Raw genomic sequence first — 19,861 nt, 5'->3', positions numbered from 1 at the left:
TTTAATTGTACTTGCACTTTGCGTAAAGTAATTGATTGTAGGTCGATGGCATTGACGAAAGTAGTGCGAGCGCAAGAGTTGATATATGTAAGAATCTTCTTTATAGTAGACATGTATATGAAAAGAAAGAAAGCTATTAATCACGCAGGAAATCAACATGTGTTTGAACATTTCATTTTTTACTCTAAAGTTCTAAACATACCTTGGAATTTCTTGGCACTATGTTGAGAGAGGCGTAAGCTCACCTTTGCCCCTTGATCAATAGGAGCCAAAATCGAAAGGTCTTCTGGGAAGGAATGCCACCCTTTCCCTTATCCCGTGACGGTGGCAGCCCAAGAAGATACAGCAAAGAAAAATAAAACTAGTTGGAAAGAACACAACATGGATTTCCGAGGGTTTTTATCAAATAGCTATGTGGTAGACTAAGAAAAACAGCTCGGACAGGTTCACGGCGAAGAAAAGTTACCAAAATGTATCCCCCTTAAACAACTACAAACAGACAACAGAGACTTTATTGAGAAAATAACAAAAGGATTACATCAACTCGATGATGTTCAATGGTTTGAGCAGAAATCCTCTTTACAAAAGTTAACAATTTCTAATGTTCGGATTCTTCACTTGTTCGGTCCCATAGCCTTTGTACGAAACTGGACGTGTTAAGGTTTTTGAAGTTGACCTTATCATGTTCTATGTAACTATAACATCGACTGATAGTTTTTACTTTTTGTCAGAAACCTGGACGGCTTTTCTGATTATGATGATAAACTGGTCATAACAGGACTCGTTCGACGTTTAACGAAAGCAAAGACTCAAGACGTTACCTGAAATTAAAACATTTTATTTATTCAGCGTTATAAAAATATTGACATTCCTCTTCGCTACGCAGAGCTTTAGCTTACTTTTGACAGTTCAATTATATAAGACTATGTATAAACTATAATAATTATATATTACTGATTTGAATCACCGTTAGCACATTTACATCTTTTTTGAAACATCTATTTTTTCTATTTACTTCTTTTACAAAATGCTTACAAAATTGGAAGAAAACGTATCACATTACTTTTCGATATAAGGATCTTTTCTACACTAATTCCACGAAAAAAAAAATTGAAAAGTACAAAAATAGAATACTCGACTGTCGCTTCACCTTGCCGACCGAAAAATGTTTTAGTAGGCGCAGTTCCCGTGATAAACAAGAAACAAACAAACAAACAAAATAAAACAAAACAAAAAACAAAAACTGCAAACGGCATACCACAAACCACTGAGTTATACATCTTTTGGACACAAACGGGAAAACTTTGTCCAGTTACAATTATTTCTCGGGGGTCACACTTTCGCCAAAATCATAATCCGTGTATAACATAAGAAACGATGAACCAATACATTTGCTCAATTTTGACCAGTTTTCAAGTCCGATTTTCATTTCCCATTCAAAGTTGACCCAGTTGGGGTCCAGAGCCAGGTTCACGAAATCCTCTTAAGTTAGCATGCATGCTAAGTATTTTTTCTTAACAATAGCCTCTTGTCATTCCAACACAATACTATTGTTAAGAAACAATAGTTAACTAAACGGGCGCGAATCCATCTACAGAGCCAGTCAAACAAGTTAATCTGGAATCACATTCTCAATGCTTCAGTAAAAATGTGACTTGTATGAATCCATCTACAGAGCCAGTCAAACAAGTTAATCTGGAATCACATTCTTAATGCTTCAGTAAAGATGTGACTTGTATGAATCCATCTACGGAGCCAGTCAAACAAGTTAATCTGGAATCACATTCTTAATGCTTCAGTAAAAATGTGACTTGTATGAATCCATCTACGGAGCCAGTCAAACAAGTTAATCTGGAATCACATTCTTAATGCTTCAGTAAAAATGTGACTTGTATGAATCCATCTACGGAGCCAGTCAAACAAGTTAATCTGGAATCACATTCTTAATGCTTCAGTAAAAATGTGACTTGTATGAATCCATCTACGGAGCCAGTCAAACAAGTTAATCTGGAATCACATTCTTAATGCTTCAGTAAAGATGTGACTTGTATGAATCCATCTACGGAGCCAGTCAAACAAGTTAATCTGGAATCACATTCTCAATGTTTCAGTAAAGATGTGACTTGTATGAATCCATCTACGGAGCCAGTCAAACAAGTTAATCTGGAATCACATTCTCAATGTTTCAGTAAAGATGTGACTTGTATGAATCCATCTACGGAGCCAGTCAAACACGTGTAGCAGCTCATGGATGAGCTCCAGTCCACACTCACCACGGGTGACTTGTGTTCTGGCAAAGACAGCACTTGGCACAAGCTTTGGTTTTTCTCCACCTGTAGGGTAGGAAACACATCAAACTTTACTTTCTTGGCCTCTACTATGCCCTTAATTTCACCTAGCAAAATTCTGCAATTCAATAGTACGAGATAGAAATTATAGTAACATGGGATACCTCGACATCCCGGGAAAAAAACATGTCATGTCACTCAAAAAACAAACGTATCGCTGAATATTTTCGGTTAGGGTTGCTAACAGCATGATAAACTTTTATACGAAGCTAACAAGTAACAATAGCCGCAAGAACAGGATAAAAACAAACACTTGCTTTATGTACGACTCCACTTTCTGAACCACACGTTAGTAGATATTGTCCTTCGGCATCAAAGGCAAACATCCTTCCGTAAGACGACGGCGACGACGTATATTTGGATTTATTTTGTGAGAGACTAGCTCCTTCTGTCTCACACCATACTGCTCCTTCATGAATATCAAGGTCAGCAAGCTTCTGCCCCATGCGATGTACACTCCATTGAGAAAACTACAAACAGCAATAAGAATAGATTGTAGTTGGTGTGTTATCACTTTTGGCTCTTGCGGTAATGAAGTTCTAAAAGAGACTTTAAGTCGGGGGGGGGGGTGGGGAGACATAATCTCCGTCTTTTGTCTCTTTTGTCTCAGTGCAAATTATACGAGAAATGGTACAGTAATAGTAATACCACCGATGACAACCGACCAAAATATCCCCCCCCCCCCCCTAAAATTACACCACAGTAAATTGTCCATACCATAATAAAATAAATGTATTCTCCGTACCTGTTTTGTTCTTTCGACTGAAATACTTGCAAAAGTATTCGAAAACGAGATTAAGTTATCCCAGTTTGCAGACGATACTACCCTTTTTAACCCCGACTTAGCTTCTGTGGCACTAGAAAGAGTCGATGACTTTGGAAAATAACTGGTCTGTCTTTAAATGTAAAGAAAACGAAGGCAATTTGGCTCGGGAAATGGTCAAATAACAGAAACAAACCACTTTGGTTGAAATGGCTCCATAGCCCGGTTCAAATTCTTGGAATCTATTTTTCATACGATGATAAACAAATAATGAGCTCAACTTTAACCAAAAAATTCAAAAATTGCAAACCAAACTTGATATATGGAGTGCAAGAGACCTGACAATATTCGGAAGAGTCACGATACTTAAACTCTAGGGCTATCACAATTTTCGTAGCTTCAAATCTGGCTATTCCTCAGGGAATCGCGGACACTGTGAAAACAAAATCTTTTAATTTTTTTGGAAAAATAGGAAGGATAAAATTAAAAGATCTGGCCTTTATCAGGATCAAGCAGACGGTGGAACACGCATGACTGATATAAACCTAATCCCTAGAACGTGCATGGCTGTTGCCTTTCGACGAAAGAAATTGGTGTCCTGTCCCGAGTTTCTTTTTCCAGAAAATGGGTGGGTTGAACTTTCTTCTGAGGTGCAATTATGGCACGAGATATTTCAACGATCTACCAGTTTTTTATCTTGGAAAACAACTCCAATAGCCAAGAGACCATAAATCATATCTGCTGTTTGTTCATAGATCATGAAAATGATGAGAAAATTGCTTGGGCTGGTTACCTTGCCATCTGTACCCATACTGTAAGCAGTCGTCTCATCAGCACTGAACTGCATTGAACACACCTCACCCGCATGAGCTTGCCAGCCAATTAAGCAGTCAAACGACCTCATATCTGCCAAAACACAGTAGCAAAATGTACGGAAATCAACTTGAACAGTCTATCAAGTACGCGAATATATGTAGCGAAGCATTAATAACTTCTTAATTACTCTAGAGTAAAGACTATTGCTGTTTTTTTTTTTCCTGTACGTCGAAATTGTGTGATTGTTGTAGTTAAGGGTTCACTTAGGTGATTAAGTGACTAAGTGCAGACTAGTTAATATCGGTTTTCCTTTTTTCAGAACAAGTCTTATTGATAATCATCTGCCCTACCCACACTATTCCCACACCTTTAGATGCTTATAAGAACTAGTCTTGTCACAACAACTCCCTCGTGGAATGCCCTTACTGATTATATTGTCACAGTACCCTCTGTTGATCCTTTAAACCACTAGTTCTGGGATTTCATGATTAGATTTTGTTCCATCGTATTTATTTGTTTGTTTCTAAGAGAGTTAGTATAATTTGCCTCGTTAATTTAACATTTTATTTGCTTCCGCTAGCTGTAATCCACGTACAAGTTACGCTGTAACCACTGCCTAGTGCTGATTAGTTTGCTATACAAGCGCAGACATTGAAAGTGAAACTGAGAAGGGTGCTTGTAGCAAGGATCGTTTTCTTTGTCACGCGCATGGTTCCCATGTTCTTCAAATTAGGAGTGACGCGCATAGGTAGGAGGAGAAACAACCTCAAAGCTTGCAACTAAAAAGGTTAATTTACCAAACAGCCGTATCATGCCATCAGCTCCCCCTGAAATACAAAGTGTTCCATTGTGGTTAAAGGCTGTACAGTTTATGCATGTAGGAACTGGCTCCAAACGAAGCTGACGCTGAGAGAGAAAACAAAACACAATTTAGGACAAAGAATTGGGTTAATTCCAACCTGGATTATCCAGACTCGCTGAGACATCCAAACATGATCCACATACTGCAATCGGCAAAAGATATCCACGGAACATAAGACGAACGATTCACACGATGTACTGCAGCCAAAGAAAACATTAAAATAACGCCATGCTGGACATTTCTTTCCATGATTTTTAACCAAATATCAAGGGCCAAAACGGACGAACGTATGAAGCCTGCTTGAAGATATTACTTGCATTCTCTTTGCTCAAAGGTTTGACCGATTTGAGTCGTTAATATGTATAAAGTAATCAGGGCCACAGGGAAAACTGCGGATAACTAAAACAATCAATCAATCAATCAACAACTTTATTTAAGTCTCAATCTGAATAGCCGAGCACGAGTGCCCTACTAATTGGGGATACTAACAAAAAATGTAAAGTAAAATCTATTCAACTAAGATTAAGTAAAGTTAAGAAAACCTAATAATTAATTATCATTAATTAACACCTAAAAAATTATTTATTTGACAATTAACTAGATAGATGAACAGCAAGAACAACGCATACATCCATCGTCCAACAGAGAGCTGACGTCAAACTTTCTTATAGCGATTTTAAAGTTGTTCAAAGTTTTTGCGGATCTAATGTTTTTAGGCAGTTTTCCCCATAATTTTGGTCCAAAGGTAGCGCAGGGAATGTTGACCATATGTTACTGTATTAAATCTGGGAATACTAAAATCAGTTTGTCTTAAGAAATAAGAAGTGCTATGAGTATCAAAAATGTTGCTAATATAGGTGTCATCCCTGAGGTGGTTTTGCTCCACAAATGGAGTTGATTTGCTTTTCGACTGCGAGCATTGTCTTTCTTCTCATGGTGGTGAAGTTACTTTGGCATTATTTCTATTTCATACCTCAACCTTCATGGCTTTCATATCCCAGCACTGCAGCACACCCGAGCAGCTCCCTGGGTTGCTGGTCACCAACATACTGGACATTTCACTGAACTTTGATTGGGACAACCTTAATGATGACGTCACAGATTTCTTGCTTGCTGCCGCTGAACATACAAATGCGCCTCCAGTAGGACTACATGACAGTGACACTACCCTGAGGTAAAGAAAAAAAAAGCACTCACTTTGGAAAGCAAATAATTTATTTAATAATTAATTTATAGATTATTTGCTTTACAATTTTTTTGCTGATTAGATCCTTCACTACAGGATCCGGTACTTTTATTTTGTCGCGGTGGCCCTTGCAAACACAGTTTATCACTGGTTTTTACTGAACTCCCTTTGGAGAATAGCATTACGTTTACGGTAAACAGCAGAAATGACCACGTTGACTTTTTTTATTTTGTTCCTAATTGTGTCGAATGATTCAATGTTGGTCTGCTCTGACAGTATAAACTCCGGAATCGTAGTAAGTCTTATAAGAAACCACCTTTCTGTTTATTCTTACTATTCGAAATTATAGTTAACAAGTCTTTTTCGTCAGCGAAAAGGTCACGGAATTCTGACCACCACTGCAGAAGTTCTCGATAAAAAAATTGATGTTACGGAAAGATCTTTTATCGTATAATTGCATCCAAAAATAAAAGGTCCTCCGACATCGTTTAAAAGTTACATTAAGTAAGTCTTCCATGTACTCTCGCCGCCTTAAAGCCTTTATCATGTTTTCTATGTCAATCATTCTTATACCACCTTGTTCAAAATCGTAAATTGTCGAAAGCCTAGTCATCTTGTCTTTACCATTCCACAAAAACGTATAAATTATGTGATTCGCATTTTTGATAACTTTTGTTGGGTTTGGAAGTAATAACGACGTATAGACTAGTTTGGGGATAAGTAGCGATTTGATAATAGTAACTTTTGCTTAGACGGAAAGTCCTCTATAACACCAAATATTAGTAAGCTTTTTCATGTTTGATCATACGTGAAAAACAACCCTTTTAAGTCAGTGATGTCTTTATCCACGAAATCTAGCGCTCCTTTCAAACTTTTTACTTCTCCTCTCAACTCACATGTTTCTTTTCTTAGCTCTTTGATTTCGCCCGATGCTTGAAGAACTTTGCCCAATCTCTTCTCATTAGCTTCACAGCAGCTTCCTTCAAGCGCCAGGTGTTCATCCGCGTCTGTTTGCGATCCCGTTTCCCACTAGTTAAACCATTTAGGGTTGGGTGGCTTTGAATTCTAGAGAAACATGTCCTCGGATAACGGAGCTCTCAAACACACGTCTAACGAGTTACAATGTCAATTGCTTAGCGATTATCACTCGATTATTAGATATTTTACGCAGTTTTAAGTGTTTTCAAATTAGTATGGGATTTTCCCAGTTTCTATTCTATTCTATACATCTCCCATGCAGCAGGTTATAAATTGGGACAGCACTAAAAGATGCAGTTATGTTGTCAGTGACACTAATGAACACTCCGATTACTTTTAGTTGTCTACATCAAAATGATCTGTCTGATGGCACCTATGTTGCCAAGCGTTACCTCGGTAACGTGTATGCTGACCTCACAATCATGGCTTTCAGTAAACAAAAGTCAATCAACTAACCTGGGATATTGAGACTCAGTTGAAACGTCACATATTATCTTCTTATTTTCTGTGTCATAGAATCTAACTTTACCATTTCCAGTTCCTAAAAGAAGCTACAAACAACAGAGGAATGAGAAAAAGGCGATTCAGAATCAGTTTCAAGCCATTGAAAAGGTATTTGGAGGCTTCACCTCCAGCTAGTAAAAATAACGTACAGCTATAAACTTAAAAATATAACTTAATAAAAAAAAATTGGTTGTCTAGCCCTAACCGTCCTAACCCTAACCTAATTATCTCCCAATTCCCCTAAACCTGACCTAATCATCCCAACATTGCCCTAACCCTTATCTCTGGGCCCAGTTGTTCAAAGCCCGATTAAGCTAATCCTCGGTTAACGTGAACTTTCATTCGAGTTTAATCACTAATCAATGAAGACTCTTCAAAAGGAATTTGGTCCTCAGTTTAATGAGAGATGAAAACCTCGGTTAATTTTTAATCGTGGATTAGCGTTAATCGGCTTTCGAACAACCTGGCCCTGGTGATTGCGCATTTCAGGATTTGAACTTCTCAACCTAGAATAGATAATTTAGACAAAAAATCTGCAAGAACGTTCTCATATAAATAGAGAATTAATTTTTACGTGCTGATTTTAGTTATCGCCGCATTTTTGGTTAAAATCTCAGGAAAAATAAAACTTATCACTTTACCATTTGTCCAAAGGTCTTTTATCATAGCACAACATTATAGACGCACATTGAGCTTGCACGTTCTTTGGTTGTTAATCCTAAACTTTCTCGAACGTCAAAAACAATTATTATTCTAACGGCTTACGAGCTTTTCGAGTCACAAATGCATTAATTTCGCAGCCACTTGAGAAGCTCAATGTACATTTACTTTCTGTGATTGTTTATCACTATGTGTTATTTCAAAAAAATGCAAATAAAGACGATAGGTCACCGTGCCCGCGAAAGAGCTACGATCCACTCAAGTTACCCCATAATTACTTGCAATACTCGCTTTCAAATATGAGTTTATTGCATTAGTTCTCGCCATGTCTGATGGTAACAGAAATTACATAGAAAAAGCAGAACTTAGAAAAACATTTCACAGAGAATGTATGGAGCATAAGCAGCAACTGACGAGAAATTTATTGGCCGGGAAGCACAGTATGAAGGACTATTTGTCTAAAACGTTTCAAGCGTGCATGTGGTGCATGTAGTAAATTTTTTTCTACAGATTTTCCAAGATAAAGAGGATAACAGCTTAATAAAATAACGAGATAAAGAGATAGCTCACGGTGCTCGTTTAGGAGAAATAAGGATTTAGAAATTGGCTGGGTTTAGCATCAAGAAAAATCTACAATGTTTCCAACGTGCATGCGATAATAAGGCAAGAAATAATGCACAGTAAGAACGCGCAATGCAATGTAATGGGATGACCTTATAATGTTGCGCTATAATAAAAGACAAGAGAAAGTGATAAATTTTATTCTTCTTAAAATTTTAATGAAAAATGCGGGAATAACTAAAATCAGCCCGAAAAAATTGATTTGCTAAGTACTAAAATATTGTTCTTACAAATCTTAGTTGTAGTGACAAGTGCGTTGGTGTATGTTTTCCTAAGTTCACCAACAAGATGTCTAGGCGTAGTTCAGATTCTGAAAGTTTCGTTATAAAGTGTCTGACTAGATTTCGAGATGACTGATAAAAATGAAGAGCGTTGAATTACTGTTGCTATGGTAACAGCTGTCGCTTGGAAACCAACAAAAAAAATTGATCATAATGGTTGAAAAGGTGGTGTAATACGAGGAAAATTGAAGCATGCCTTCCATGCGAAATTTTGATTTAAAAGATCCACTCCAAGGCCAGAGAAATCGTATCCGTTTTAACGCAATTTACAGTCAGAAGATCCGCGTATATATTTAACTACTAATTTGGATGAATGTCTCTCCCTAAATTTATTTCACCAAACATTTGTTGGCTAATGTTTTACCGAATGTTTTTTGCATGAGGGTTTCAAACTCTTGAACTTTCTCAGCCAAGAAGTAAACCAATCGTAACTTACCGGCACTCATTTGTCTACACTAGACGCCATTTAACTTTCATTGTAGAGGGGTTCTTTGTATTGTTCACGTTTGTCATTGTTGATCTGACCCTCCAGTCAAAATTGACTGCTTGTTAGTCAGGCTATTGTTACAGTAAGCCGCTGACCATCTTACCAGTCTGTCAGGTTTAGGTGCCCACTCTAGTGATAACAACGGGGATTTAGACATTACAGTGGCACATGTCTGGATATCAGGATGGTGTGTCCAAACCCTGCAAAAAAAGGGGCAAACAATCTATTGAATAACAATGATAACTGAGGACACTATATAAAGCCCAGCCCATGAAATGCAGTCGAACCTGTATAAAGTGGTCACCCTCAAGGAATGGCTAAGTGACCGCCTAATACAGGTTGACCGCTTAATACAAATTAAACACAATAAGAGTGACATTGGTAATGCACCAACGCGCTCACAAAATCACTTACTTGGTAAAGGAAAAGAAAAGGACTTATAAAACATTAACGCCACGATCCTACTTACTGCAAGTATAGCAGGTCACTGATAAGAGATTCAATTGCCTGGCACACCATTTTGTTACCAAATTGAGTTGTTTCCTTGACTGTTTCAATGACTGTTTCAAACTGGTCAAGGCAATAGAAACAGCTCGTTGGGACTTTGTAAAGGGTGACTGTGACGGTTTAATAGAGGTGACCGTTTAATACAGGTCAGAATTACAGTAATTAAGGGAAGAAATTTTCAGGACTTTGATAACTGACAGCCTAGTAGAGGGTGACCGCTTAATACAGGTTTGACTGTAAACATACAAACAGCATTTCTACAGGGAAGGGATGTATCCATGGACAGATAGTGATACTGTAGGAACTTTTAACTTTGTCAAAACTGGAAAATTTAATATTTGATGTTTTAATACTGTGCTTGTCTTCTATCCTCCTGTTTCTAGACAGATGTCTAGACAATGTGTTCATTGGTACAGCAAAAACATGTACTAGTCTCTGTTTATAGGAACAACTAATTTTTAAGCTGAACTTCGACCAGCAAAGCAAATTCATTTTTTTGAGTGATTTGGGCCCTCAGTACACTTCTTCAAGATAACTGGTATAAAATTTTGCATGGTAAGGATTGTCAGTACATTAATGCAGTTGTCACCGGGAAACCTGGAAAACTAATGTTAATGATATTTACTCTAACATTCGGGGTGCTTGGACTATTCATCTGTTCTCCCATACTTAAGTTTACCTTCTGAAACAAGTGGGCAAAACAAAGACATTCTCACTGAACTTCAGTATGGGGCATGTTCCTAAAGTTTTTGCCAATCTCTGCCTAACCATCCTTTATAAGAAACGTTTTTGTAACAAACAAACAAAAAGAGAGAGCTTTCTAACATAATATTCAGTTGTCATAAATCCTGTCACACACTGTGCAAATATCTGATTCATGAAGAACAACAGTTTTTTTTGATTATCTATGATGGTTTGTAAAATAAAAAGGGCCAAACAAAATCTGTAGGTTTAACAGTTAAGTGTTCTTGTTTGGTACAATATTGTAGGCGCATTTCATGTGAGTACATTTTTTTGTGTACATGATTATATTACACATGTAGAAAGCTCAAAAGTTTATAGCTTAGCTGGGAGATTATTTGAGTGCTTCCATCAGTCAGAATCCTGTTTTCAACAAAATGACCTGCAGGTATTTATCATTAACTTTGCTTTGAATGGAAAGCCAAGTTATGCCAAGAATAGCAGAAATTTATTGAGATTGTCTTGAAGAGAAATGTAATATGAGACATTAAATCCAGATAATGCAGTCAGGTAACTATCTGGTTTACTGCAAGATCTCTGGAGAGTTTTGTGCTATGCCAGTTATGCAATGTGTTGTTCATTACTATTATCCATAGCCTCCATGGAAAGTCATTGGAACCTCGGAGAAAGGGGGGATTCCAAACGGAAAGTATGAAGCTAAATTGGAATTTCCACTTGGGTAATGGGTCATCCTTCCATGGGAGGCCATCAATATTCTGAACAACATCTGATCAGGGCAATTTACAGCTCAAAATCTTACTTAACAATTCCATCAGCATCAGCACTGCCAATCATCCTTCCACTTGATGAAAACCTACAGTGAACTATTGCAGAGTGGTGCTCTTTATAACCATCCTGTGGTAAGAAAATCTTACTGGTTAATGAGACACTTTCACTGTTGAACATTTCATTGGTACTCTGTATCTCAGAAGAGCTGATAATAAGCAGCTAAAGCCACCTAACCATCATGTTGGAGCTAAAATCACAGTTGGGGTGATATTTCACCCTCTCCAAAAAGAAGCAATTGATTGTCCTTATAGCCTGACACTTACAGGAAATAACGTATTTGTAGATAGACTACAACAGTGGTTATAAATGGCATTCATTTGACGTCACCTGGCCCTGGGCGGCCAGCTGGTCAGAATAAAAATTGCTCCACACTAGTTGCTTGTTCAACAGAGGATTCCTTGAGCGACGTTTAGAAAAAACTTGCAGCAAAATAAGAAAAAAAAATCCCTGTACTAATTTACATGTAGGTATCCTAACTTTTATGTTAAAGCACGATGTACAAATTTTTGCAATTTGGTGATTCTCCACTGTAAGTAAATTAATTGTGTAGCCTAGTGAAGTACATTCTCCTGCATGGGGCCCACAAGTGTGGCAATCAGTAGTGAGAATAATACTCCAACGTAAGCATGAGATGAAGTGGTGCAACGGAACTGTACTGGCCACAAAAATACAATAGCAGAAATTCTCTGCCCAAACAGAGGTGTGAAGTGTTCTGGTGTCAGTAATAAGAGTTAACTTTCACTTGGACTGATTACATCATAATTTATGAATCTTTGTACCATCCTGACCATCTAATGATGGAACTCCAAAGACGCAGAAATAAAATAACATAAAAAACCTTTGTGTAGAACATAAATTAATCAGTAACATTACAAAAAAAAAACCACCTGACTGAGAAATATAAAGGGCTTGGGCTTGTGGTCATCAGTACCTGAGAATGTGTATATTAAAATAGATCAGTTATGTCAACTGATAAAATCATCATCATTAAAGGGAACTGATTCCGAGTTTGCCACAACATTAATCTACAAATTATGTTATTCTTACTATCTTTTTCTCACCAAACCTGCATGTTCTATATATAGAGGTAAAACTTCCCAAGATGACAGTGAGGTCTCACTCTTTGAAAGGAATATTGCCTCTGAGATTTGAAGGTCATTATTTCAGGAGTGGGGACTACTTTCGCAGCATTATGTTGTATTGCTTTATTTTCAAACTGAACATTTAATGTAGTAAATTTTATAAATAAGTAAATAAATAAATAATCTAACTGCCAATATAACCAAAGTGCTTCATACCTTCATGCACTGTTTTTGGATGTCCACCATCTACCAAGGGAGAAAAAAAAATAAACACACTACCCTAATACCTTTCATGTTCATGTGTGTCCCATTTTCATTACCTTTATGCATCTTAAATGATTTGCGGCAATAAACCTCCACAAAATTGAAATGCAAAGATATTACTTGCTTGCCACACACAAATGTATTAATGTAGCTTACCATACTCAGCTTTGCTCCTTTTTGTTGCATTTATTAGTATAATTGACAAAAAAAAACCTTAATTTTTTATTGGAAGCTTTGTGTTTTGTTAGCTATTGTTCCAACCTAATTCTCCTGAAAAAAATCACAGAATATCATGAAAATCTTACCCAGAAACATTTTCCTGGCAGGTTTTTTTTTTTTTGATTTTGCAAATTTATTTGCAAATCCTACAAGAACAGAAAAGTTTTCCATTATGTCATAAGCAAACATGACTGGTACTTGCTAACAAAAAATACATACCTGCTTTGTCTTCAGGCAGCTCTGAGGAAGTTGTTTTTAATCTTCCAGGCAAAGTCCTACTCCTACGAATTGAAAACCCAGACTTTTCCCCATCCTCTTGATTCTCCTCCCAGCGTTCTAAGCTTTGAGTTTTAGTTACGACATGTTTTACTGTCTTAGAGGTTTTGGCATCCTCTTCATCATTTGGAGAGTTGGTTTGCACTTCAGCCTCTTGTCCTTGAGATTTGTCAAATGGCACTGATACATTTACCACACTTGACTTCAACTGTTCTTCCTCAAGCAATGATAGCTGCTTTTGCTGTTCCTGTAATAACTTTTATGACAAAACAAAACCAGGTTTAGTGGACAGTTTTTTAAAAGGGGACGGTAATTTAATGGCCACAGCAAAACTCTTTAATTTCTGCAATCTTTAGATCAGCAATCCTGGAACCACAAACTTGACTCAGTTCTTCACACAACAACAGTACACTGTAAATCGTTACAAATTCTTCAAAATGAGACATGCTGGAAATGGTATGTACATATATGTACCAATTTGAAGGAGTTCAAAGGAATAACATAAAAATTGGTGCATTCGGATTCCATTCATGAAATGATTGGCCTGGCTGTGTGGAGATTAATGAAAGCACCATTGGTAATCTGGAATTTACAACTTTTTTTATCTTATAGAACATCTAGCAAATTGTGATTTGTTCTTCCATCCTACTCCTCCTGTATTCTGACCTGTATTTGTTGCTGTTGCCTGAGTAGTTGCTGTCTTTTCTGTTTGGCTTGCATGTTCTCTCCTTGAACCTGCTGCTGCTGCTGCTGTTGTTGCTGCTGTTTTGGGTCTTTCCCTTTCTTGTTCTTGTCTTGCTTGTCTTTGAATAAGCTGGAAATCCTCTTTTGCATGGTAGGTAGAAATTTTTGCGGCCTATAATGTAAAAAAAAAAAAAAAAACCAATACACTGTACACCAGACACATAAAAATTTTTTATCTTCAATATGAATTTCTTTGAAATGGGCACAGTCCTTCAAATACATGGGGGTGTTGGCATCCAGTGTAGAGGATTTATATACATCAGTGGAAAAAAATTGCCTGTAAGATACAAAATTGCTGGGGCTCCTGACACATTAAGATCACTGAATGTAAACTACGAACTTTGCCTCAATAACTAATTTTTGTCCAAAATATTATACATGTTTTGGAATTTCTCTTCTTTGGTAGTAGAGATCAGGGTATTTTGAAAACGATACTCAGAAAACTGGAACTGTGTTGCTGACCATTTTAATTATTACCAATTTCTGAGTTTTGAGGAGTGAAGTGTGATGCAAGAAAGGGAAGACAAAACTGCAGTAGATGAAATGGAAGGGACTCAAAAATAATGTCTCTGATATCAGACTAGATGTGGCATGGATTGATAGAAATACTAGAGATACATTAGGTGAGTTGCCTGACCAAAGGAATTTACCTGCTAACAACATAGAACTCATCCATGTCTTCCTCTTCAACAGTTTCAGCTGTATCAGACCTGCTCCGTTGGTTCTCTTTTAGCTCTTGTTCCAGTTTAAATTTCTGACGTTGCAAGTTTGCTGCTTCTTCAGCCAACGACACAACCTGCTCTTTCAGCTTCAAAACCTCCTGTTCCAGCCTATGCAGTTTGCCACGCTCCTCGTCATACTTCAGAATTGTTGGCATGGGTAATTATTGTTAAGAAAAAATGCTGCAGTAGTATATCTTATTATTTAGACCTTTAACCTTTGAACATGTTGACAAATGGTTATAAATGGACATTACTAAACATGGGCTGAGATGAGGAACACAAAACAGCTAGGGTTAGAACTTGAGATTCTTATAGCCATTCTCAATGTTTCACGTATACCAACTATCTTTCAACATGCCATGTAACCAGGCCCAATGAATGTAAGCACAACTGATTTATTTATGGTTGAACTCAACTTTGGACAATGAAGATGGGTTTATTTACCCTCAGACTGATGTGGGGGAATATCAAGAAGTCAATCTGAAGTCGATAAATCAACGGAATTGAATTTAACACCTTGTGAACAAAACTGCCAAATTCTACTGGAAGTTACAGAACAGAGCCGATAGAAAGAGGACAGAGCTGTGCAAAGTTAATAGGTTAACACATTTATCATTTTAGACTAGTAGTTACAGTTAATTTGTCATTTCTTTTGCAAAGAAGTGGAACATTTTCCAACTTGATAGTTAAAACGGTCTTTCAGCTGTTTATCTAACCTGCTGTAAGATGGCATGTCAAAAGATAGTCGGTGTTCTTGTTTTTTTGTAACATCCAATAACAAAAAATTACATGATACCGATACACACTCAAGGCAAAAATAAGTAATGCACCTCTAAGTTGTGTTACTGAGCTTAGGCTACTTTGCACCATGTGGTGCATATATGTACATTATGTAAGACCCCCACTAGTTCCCTCCAATGTCCCCTGTCTTGTGCAACTTTTGATGCCTCACTCCAGGTGAGGTGCAATCTTCCCTTCAGTACTGGTTCCACTGATCGTCTTGATGTCAGGTGTCACCTACCTCAATCATTATTGTGTCTACACTCCAGGGTGCAGTATAAAGTAACTTGGTGATGCCATATGCTGGTTGTTGATCCAACTTCACTGTCTGCAAGCCAGTTCAACCATGACGTCTTCTTGGTTGCATTTCTCCTTTATATTGTTGCTGCTGATCAATCTTCATTGGTCATCTGACCCCTAAACCATCCTTAGAAAAATGATCTACAGCATAACCATCAAGCATTTCTGGGCAAAAAGGATCAGTTTCAGGGTAATTTCCCAGTACTCTGGGTCACACGAAAGGACTGTTTTAACATTTGAGTTGTAAAGCCTTACATTGGTCTTCAAAGAGATGGAAGCTTTAGATTTTAGAGACACAAAGGCAGCTCTGCTCTTGTTAATTTGAGGGAGGAGATCATGAGCACCAGCTTTCTCCTCCATGATACTACCCAGGTATGTGAGTGACCGTGCTAATTGAGTGAGGTTTTTTTCCCATTTGCTTGTTCTTCTTTGTGATGATTTTGTACACAACAATAAAGTGAGGATGGTGAGCACTTCTTATCATACACAACGGTATGCAAGCTTGAAGTCAGAATGCCATCTGGGTTATGGATGCCCACCATTAGGCCAATTTCCTGGAAATACACCGATGATTTCTAAACATTTTAAGTGGTTTGAGTCAATCTAGTTGCTACTGGTATGTATTTCTCAAGGGGACTCACAGAGTTTTTCTTCAAATTTTCAGTTTTTCCCTCATCCACACAACTGAAATTGAAATTCCATCTTGATGTAGAGGTTTTAGGGTTAGGCTTAGGGTTTTGGGATAGTGGGTTAGGTTGGGGTTTAGAGTTAGGGCAAGGATTTGGGGTTAAGAGCTTGTCATCTAAATTTGAGTGATTTAATTTGCTACAAAGTCATTGTTAGTAAGTTCTTTATGCTGCTACGGGCTGTTATTATGATAGATGTGATCTGATTATTAACAAATATCTTGTTTAAGGCATACTTATAAAGGATATGCATATGATGGAACAGGGTTATCAAAAGGTTGTAGAGTGAAAGGAAAAATGTATCCTGCCATGCCCTCTGAAAGTACATCTCAAACAAGAAGTTCTGTTCAGGATTCTTGATAAAAGGAATAGCTGTAAAACAAAAAAGAATACACAATCAGAGATACTGTATATTGATTTTTTCTTTGTTTACCTTCGGACTGAGCAGCTACTACCCAAAGGTATTTCTGAATACTTCCTTGGTGAATCAAACTTGACATAAAGTTAAACATACTGTAACAACAGTAACTGATTACTATCATGCCATTTACTGAGACATCACCACCTGCACTTCAGAAACTAATTCACCCTGGTGAATTCACCACAATCCACAATAGCAAAGACAAGGTTTTACTGCCTGCATCCTAATGCACTAATAGTTTCAAGAAGTACTGTTCAGTAGTTATAATTTTTATTGTTAGGACACAGAGATGTTGTTTTATAAATACTCTAGGCAATTGCAAAAATTTCATTATTACTTAATGTACATGTACTCTTTCAAATGATGATAAGGTTTCTTTAACGTTGTTTAGCTGGTACATGTGAAACAGGCACTGGTTGTTCAACAAGCAGAAAACTTTAGTCAGTGATATTTCACTATCTAGCAAATAAAATGTTCTCCAATTAACCCATTTTTTCTAATCAAGGGTGATTTATCCACCAACCTTGTCCCCAGGGTCTTTGTGATATTCAAATGGTGGTACGGAGAAGGACCCTGGCACACACTGCTGAATACTCCACAAAGCATGGAGTATTTTGTTATGTGAAACACTTGATTTTTGCCTTTGGTACACTTTTCCCAAAATCAAATATAGCTGTTTATTATAATTATCTGATCCTGGAAAAAAGTATAGTGAAAACAAAAATCAAGTGTTTCATGTCAGTGACAGAATACACCATGATTCAACGAGTATTTTGCAGAATGTTACCTAGGGCCTAGGGACAAGTTTGTTTATCCACCAGAAAAAGTTATCTGTCCACTGACCAACTGGGTCAAACTGACATATTACAGTATTAATACTTGACATTTTGACATTTTGTTATTTGTACTCTCCACTCTTACAGTCATATAAGTGCAAAATACAAAAGTTGGAGGTATTAAAAACAGACTAACACGCAGCTCAAAAATACAATTCAAATAGGCGAGAGAAGAATAGAGGGGCACCTCTAGTAAAACTAATACTGTGCCGCTTTAAAGGAAGTAAATTGATAAGAAAAGTAACTAAGTAGAATAGAAAAAATAAGAAAGATATAGCAGAAGGAAAACAAAAAACAAGAGAAACAATTAATATTTTATGAGTCAGAGCAACTTACCAAACCATTCTCTCCACTCTGTTTGTGTTTGTAGCTCTGCAGTATACTTCTCAAAAAACTCCACAACCTTCTCATTTTTGGAATTCTGAAGAGCATGGACTATGTAGAGCCTCAAAAGACACATTTCCAGCTTTTTGACATTGGAACTGTGTTGGAAGTCCAGCCTTTTGAAAAATCTGTCATTTAAGTAGTCCCAAAAGTCTCTCAGTCCCACTATGTCATAACTTAAAATATACTGATACAGCTGATCCACAATTTTGTCAACCTAAAATACACCAGACAAAACAATAATTATTAGTCAGTGCTAACAACAACACTGGTATAAACTATGTATACTATATATTTGTATATTTGAAAGTTGCTCTATAATTATTTTATTATATAGATATTACTGAAAGACATTTGTATACCCTGTTAAATTAGAAATTATTAATAATAATTAATAATTTAATTAATAATAATAATAATTATTATTATTATTATTATTATTATTATCATTATTATTATTATTATTGTTATTATTGTTATTATTATAATTTTTTAAAAATAAAAATAATCTCTAGTAAAATATTCCAACCAAATAGTTATTTACAAGTTAAAAGTAGAAAAAAGAGCTATTAAAACCTATTTACAATTCTTTTCGATTAAAAAAAGAGACTATTTTCAAGCACAATTTTTTTTGAAGAAAAAGGAAAAAAAAAATCTCATCAAGTTACAATAGTGTTCTTATTCGTAATTAATAATAATAATAATAATAATAATTATTATTATTATTATTATTATTATTAATAATAACTATTACAGACATGACATGTTACATGAAATCAATGTAAAGTACAATCCATCTGACAGAGTACCTGCTTCCTTCAGTCTCAGCTCTTTCCAACTTTTAACATGGTTTGTGTACATCTTTCAAAACTGACTCTGAAGTCTAAACGCAACGTTACCCAAGGAAATTTTTTTTTGCAACTTGCAATGCTGATGAGCACATCATGAGGCAAAAAACATGTGACAAAGTGCAACTATTCTCGTAATGTTGTGAAAGTATATTCCTGACAACTTCCAAAACCAAATTTTGATAAGGGTTATAGGAAAAGTAGTCTTCTATGTTTTGCAACAGTGCAAGATACTTTAGAGCATGTAATCTATATTTGGCAACGTGTCTCTCAGTGCTCTTTATATCAGTATGTGTAGATGTAAGTTGCAAGAAAACCTGCCTTATGTACAACTGTAGTGATAGTGCTGGCAGTCATTAGGAAGAGCAAACAAGGCTTGTACTATACAATTGGAATTACACATTATATTAATATTTACTGCTTCCTTATCAAAATAAATTTTTCAGCAATTTATTTTCAGGTCAGTTATTTGTTTATACTTCAATCTGACATGTCAATTATTGTTTATTTTGATCCACTCTCGTACCACTGGTCCAGCTTTCATTCCCTTTTCTCAATAACTTCAATGCAAAGTAAACTTGAGAAAACAACCTACCCTAAAGCTTTTGTCTTTATCCGCTTTTAGATCTGATTCAAAGCTCTTTAAAGTGTTAGAAAACCCACGGAATACGAGGTATTCCTTGATTATATCATCAAGCATTGGCACTGCGGCAGCCATGTTGTTGCTTTCCACTAGCCTCGATTTGATGAACGTTC

The 19,861-nt window shown here is 36.5% G+C and overlaps 1 protein-coding gene across 1 annotated transcript; it reads right to left on the bottom strand.

Moving 5' to 3' along the window:
- Positions 1 to 822: 822 nt before the first annotated feature.
- Positions 823 to 19,857, bottom strand: LOC146473099 (WD repeat-containing protein 91-like). The gene is made up of 16 exons (XM_085118814.1): positions 19,701 to 19,857; positions 18,210 to 18,474; positions 16,867 to 16,988; positions 14,779 to 15,008; positions 14,051 to 14,240; positions 13,328 to 13,640; positions 12,842 to 12,871; positions 12,431 to 12,474; positions 11,515 to 11,609; positions 9,610 to 9,706; positions 7,410 to 7,504; positions 5,763 to 5,958; positions 4,725 to 4,833; positions 3,905 to 4,017; positions 2,606 to 2,818; positions 823 to 2,333 (listed from the first exon to the last, which is right to left on the bottom strand). The coding sequence occupies exons 1-16, from the start codon at positions 19,821 to 19,823 to the stop codon at positions 2,178 to 2,180; spliced, it is 2,391 nt and encodes a 796-aa protein (XP_084974940.1). The 5' UTR covers positions 19,824 to 19,857; the 3' UTR covers positions 823 to 2,177.
- Between the last annotated feature and the right edge of the window lie 4 nt (positions 19,858 to 19,861).

The sequence above is a fragment of the Pavona decussata genome, unplaced genomic scaffold, assembly GCF_977016875.1.
Source record: "Pavona decussata unplaced genomic scaffold, jaPavDecu1.1 SCAFFOLD_95, whole genome shotgun sequence".
Taxonomy (NCBI): domain Eukaryota; kingdom Metazoa; phylum Cnidaria; class Anthozoa; order Scleractinia; family Agariciidae; genus Pavona; species Pavona decussata.
Note: the sequence above shows the minus strand (reverse complement) of the source record. Positions and strands in the feature narration are given on the sequence as shown.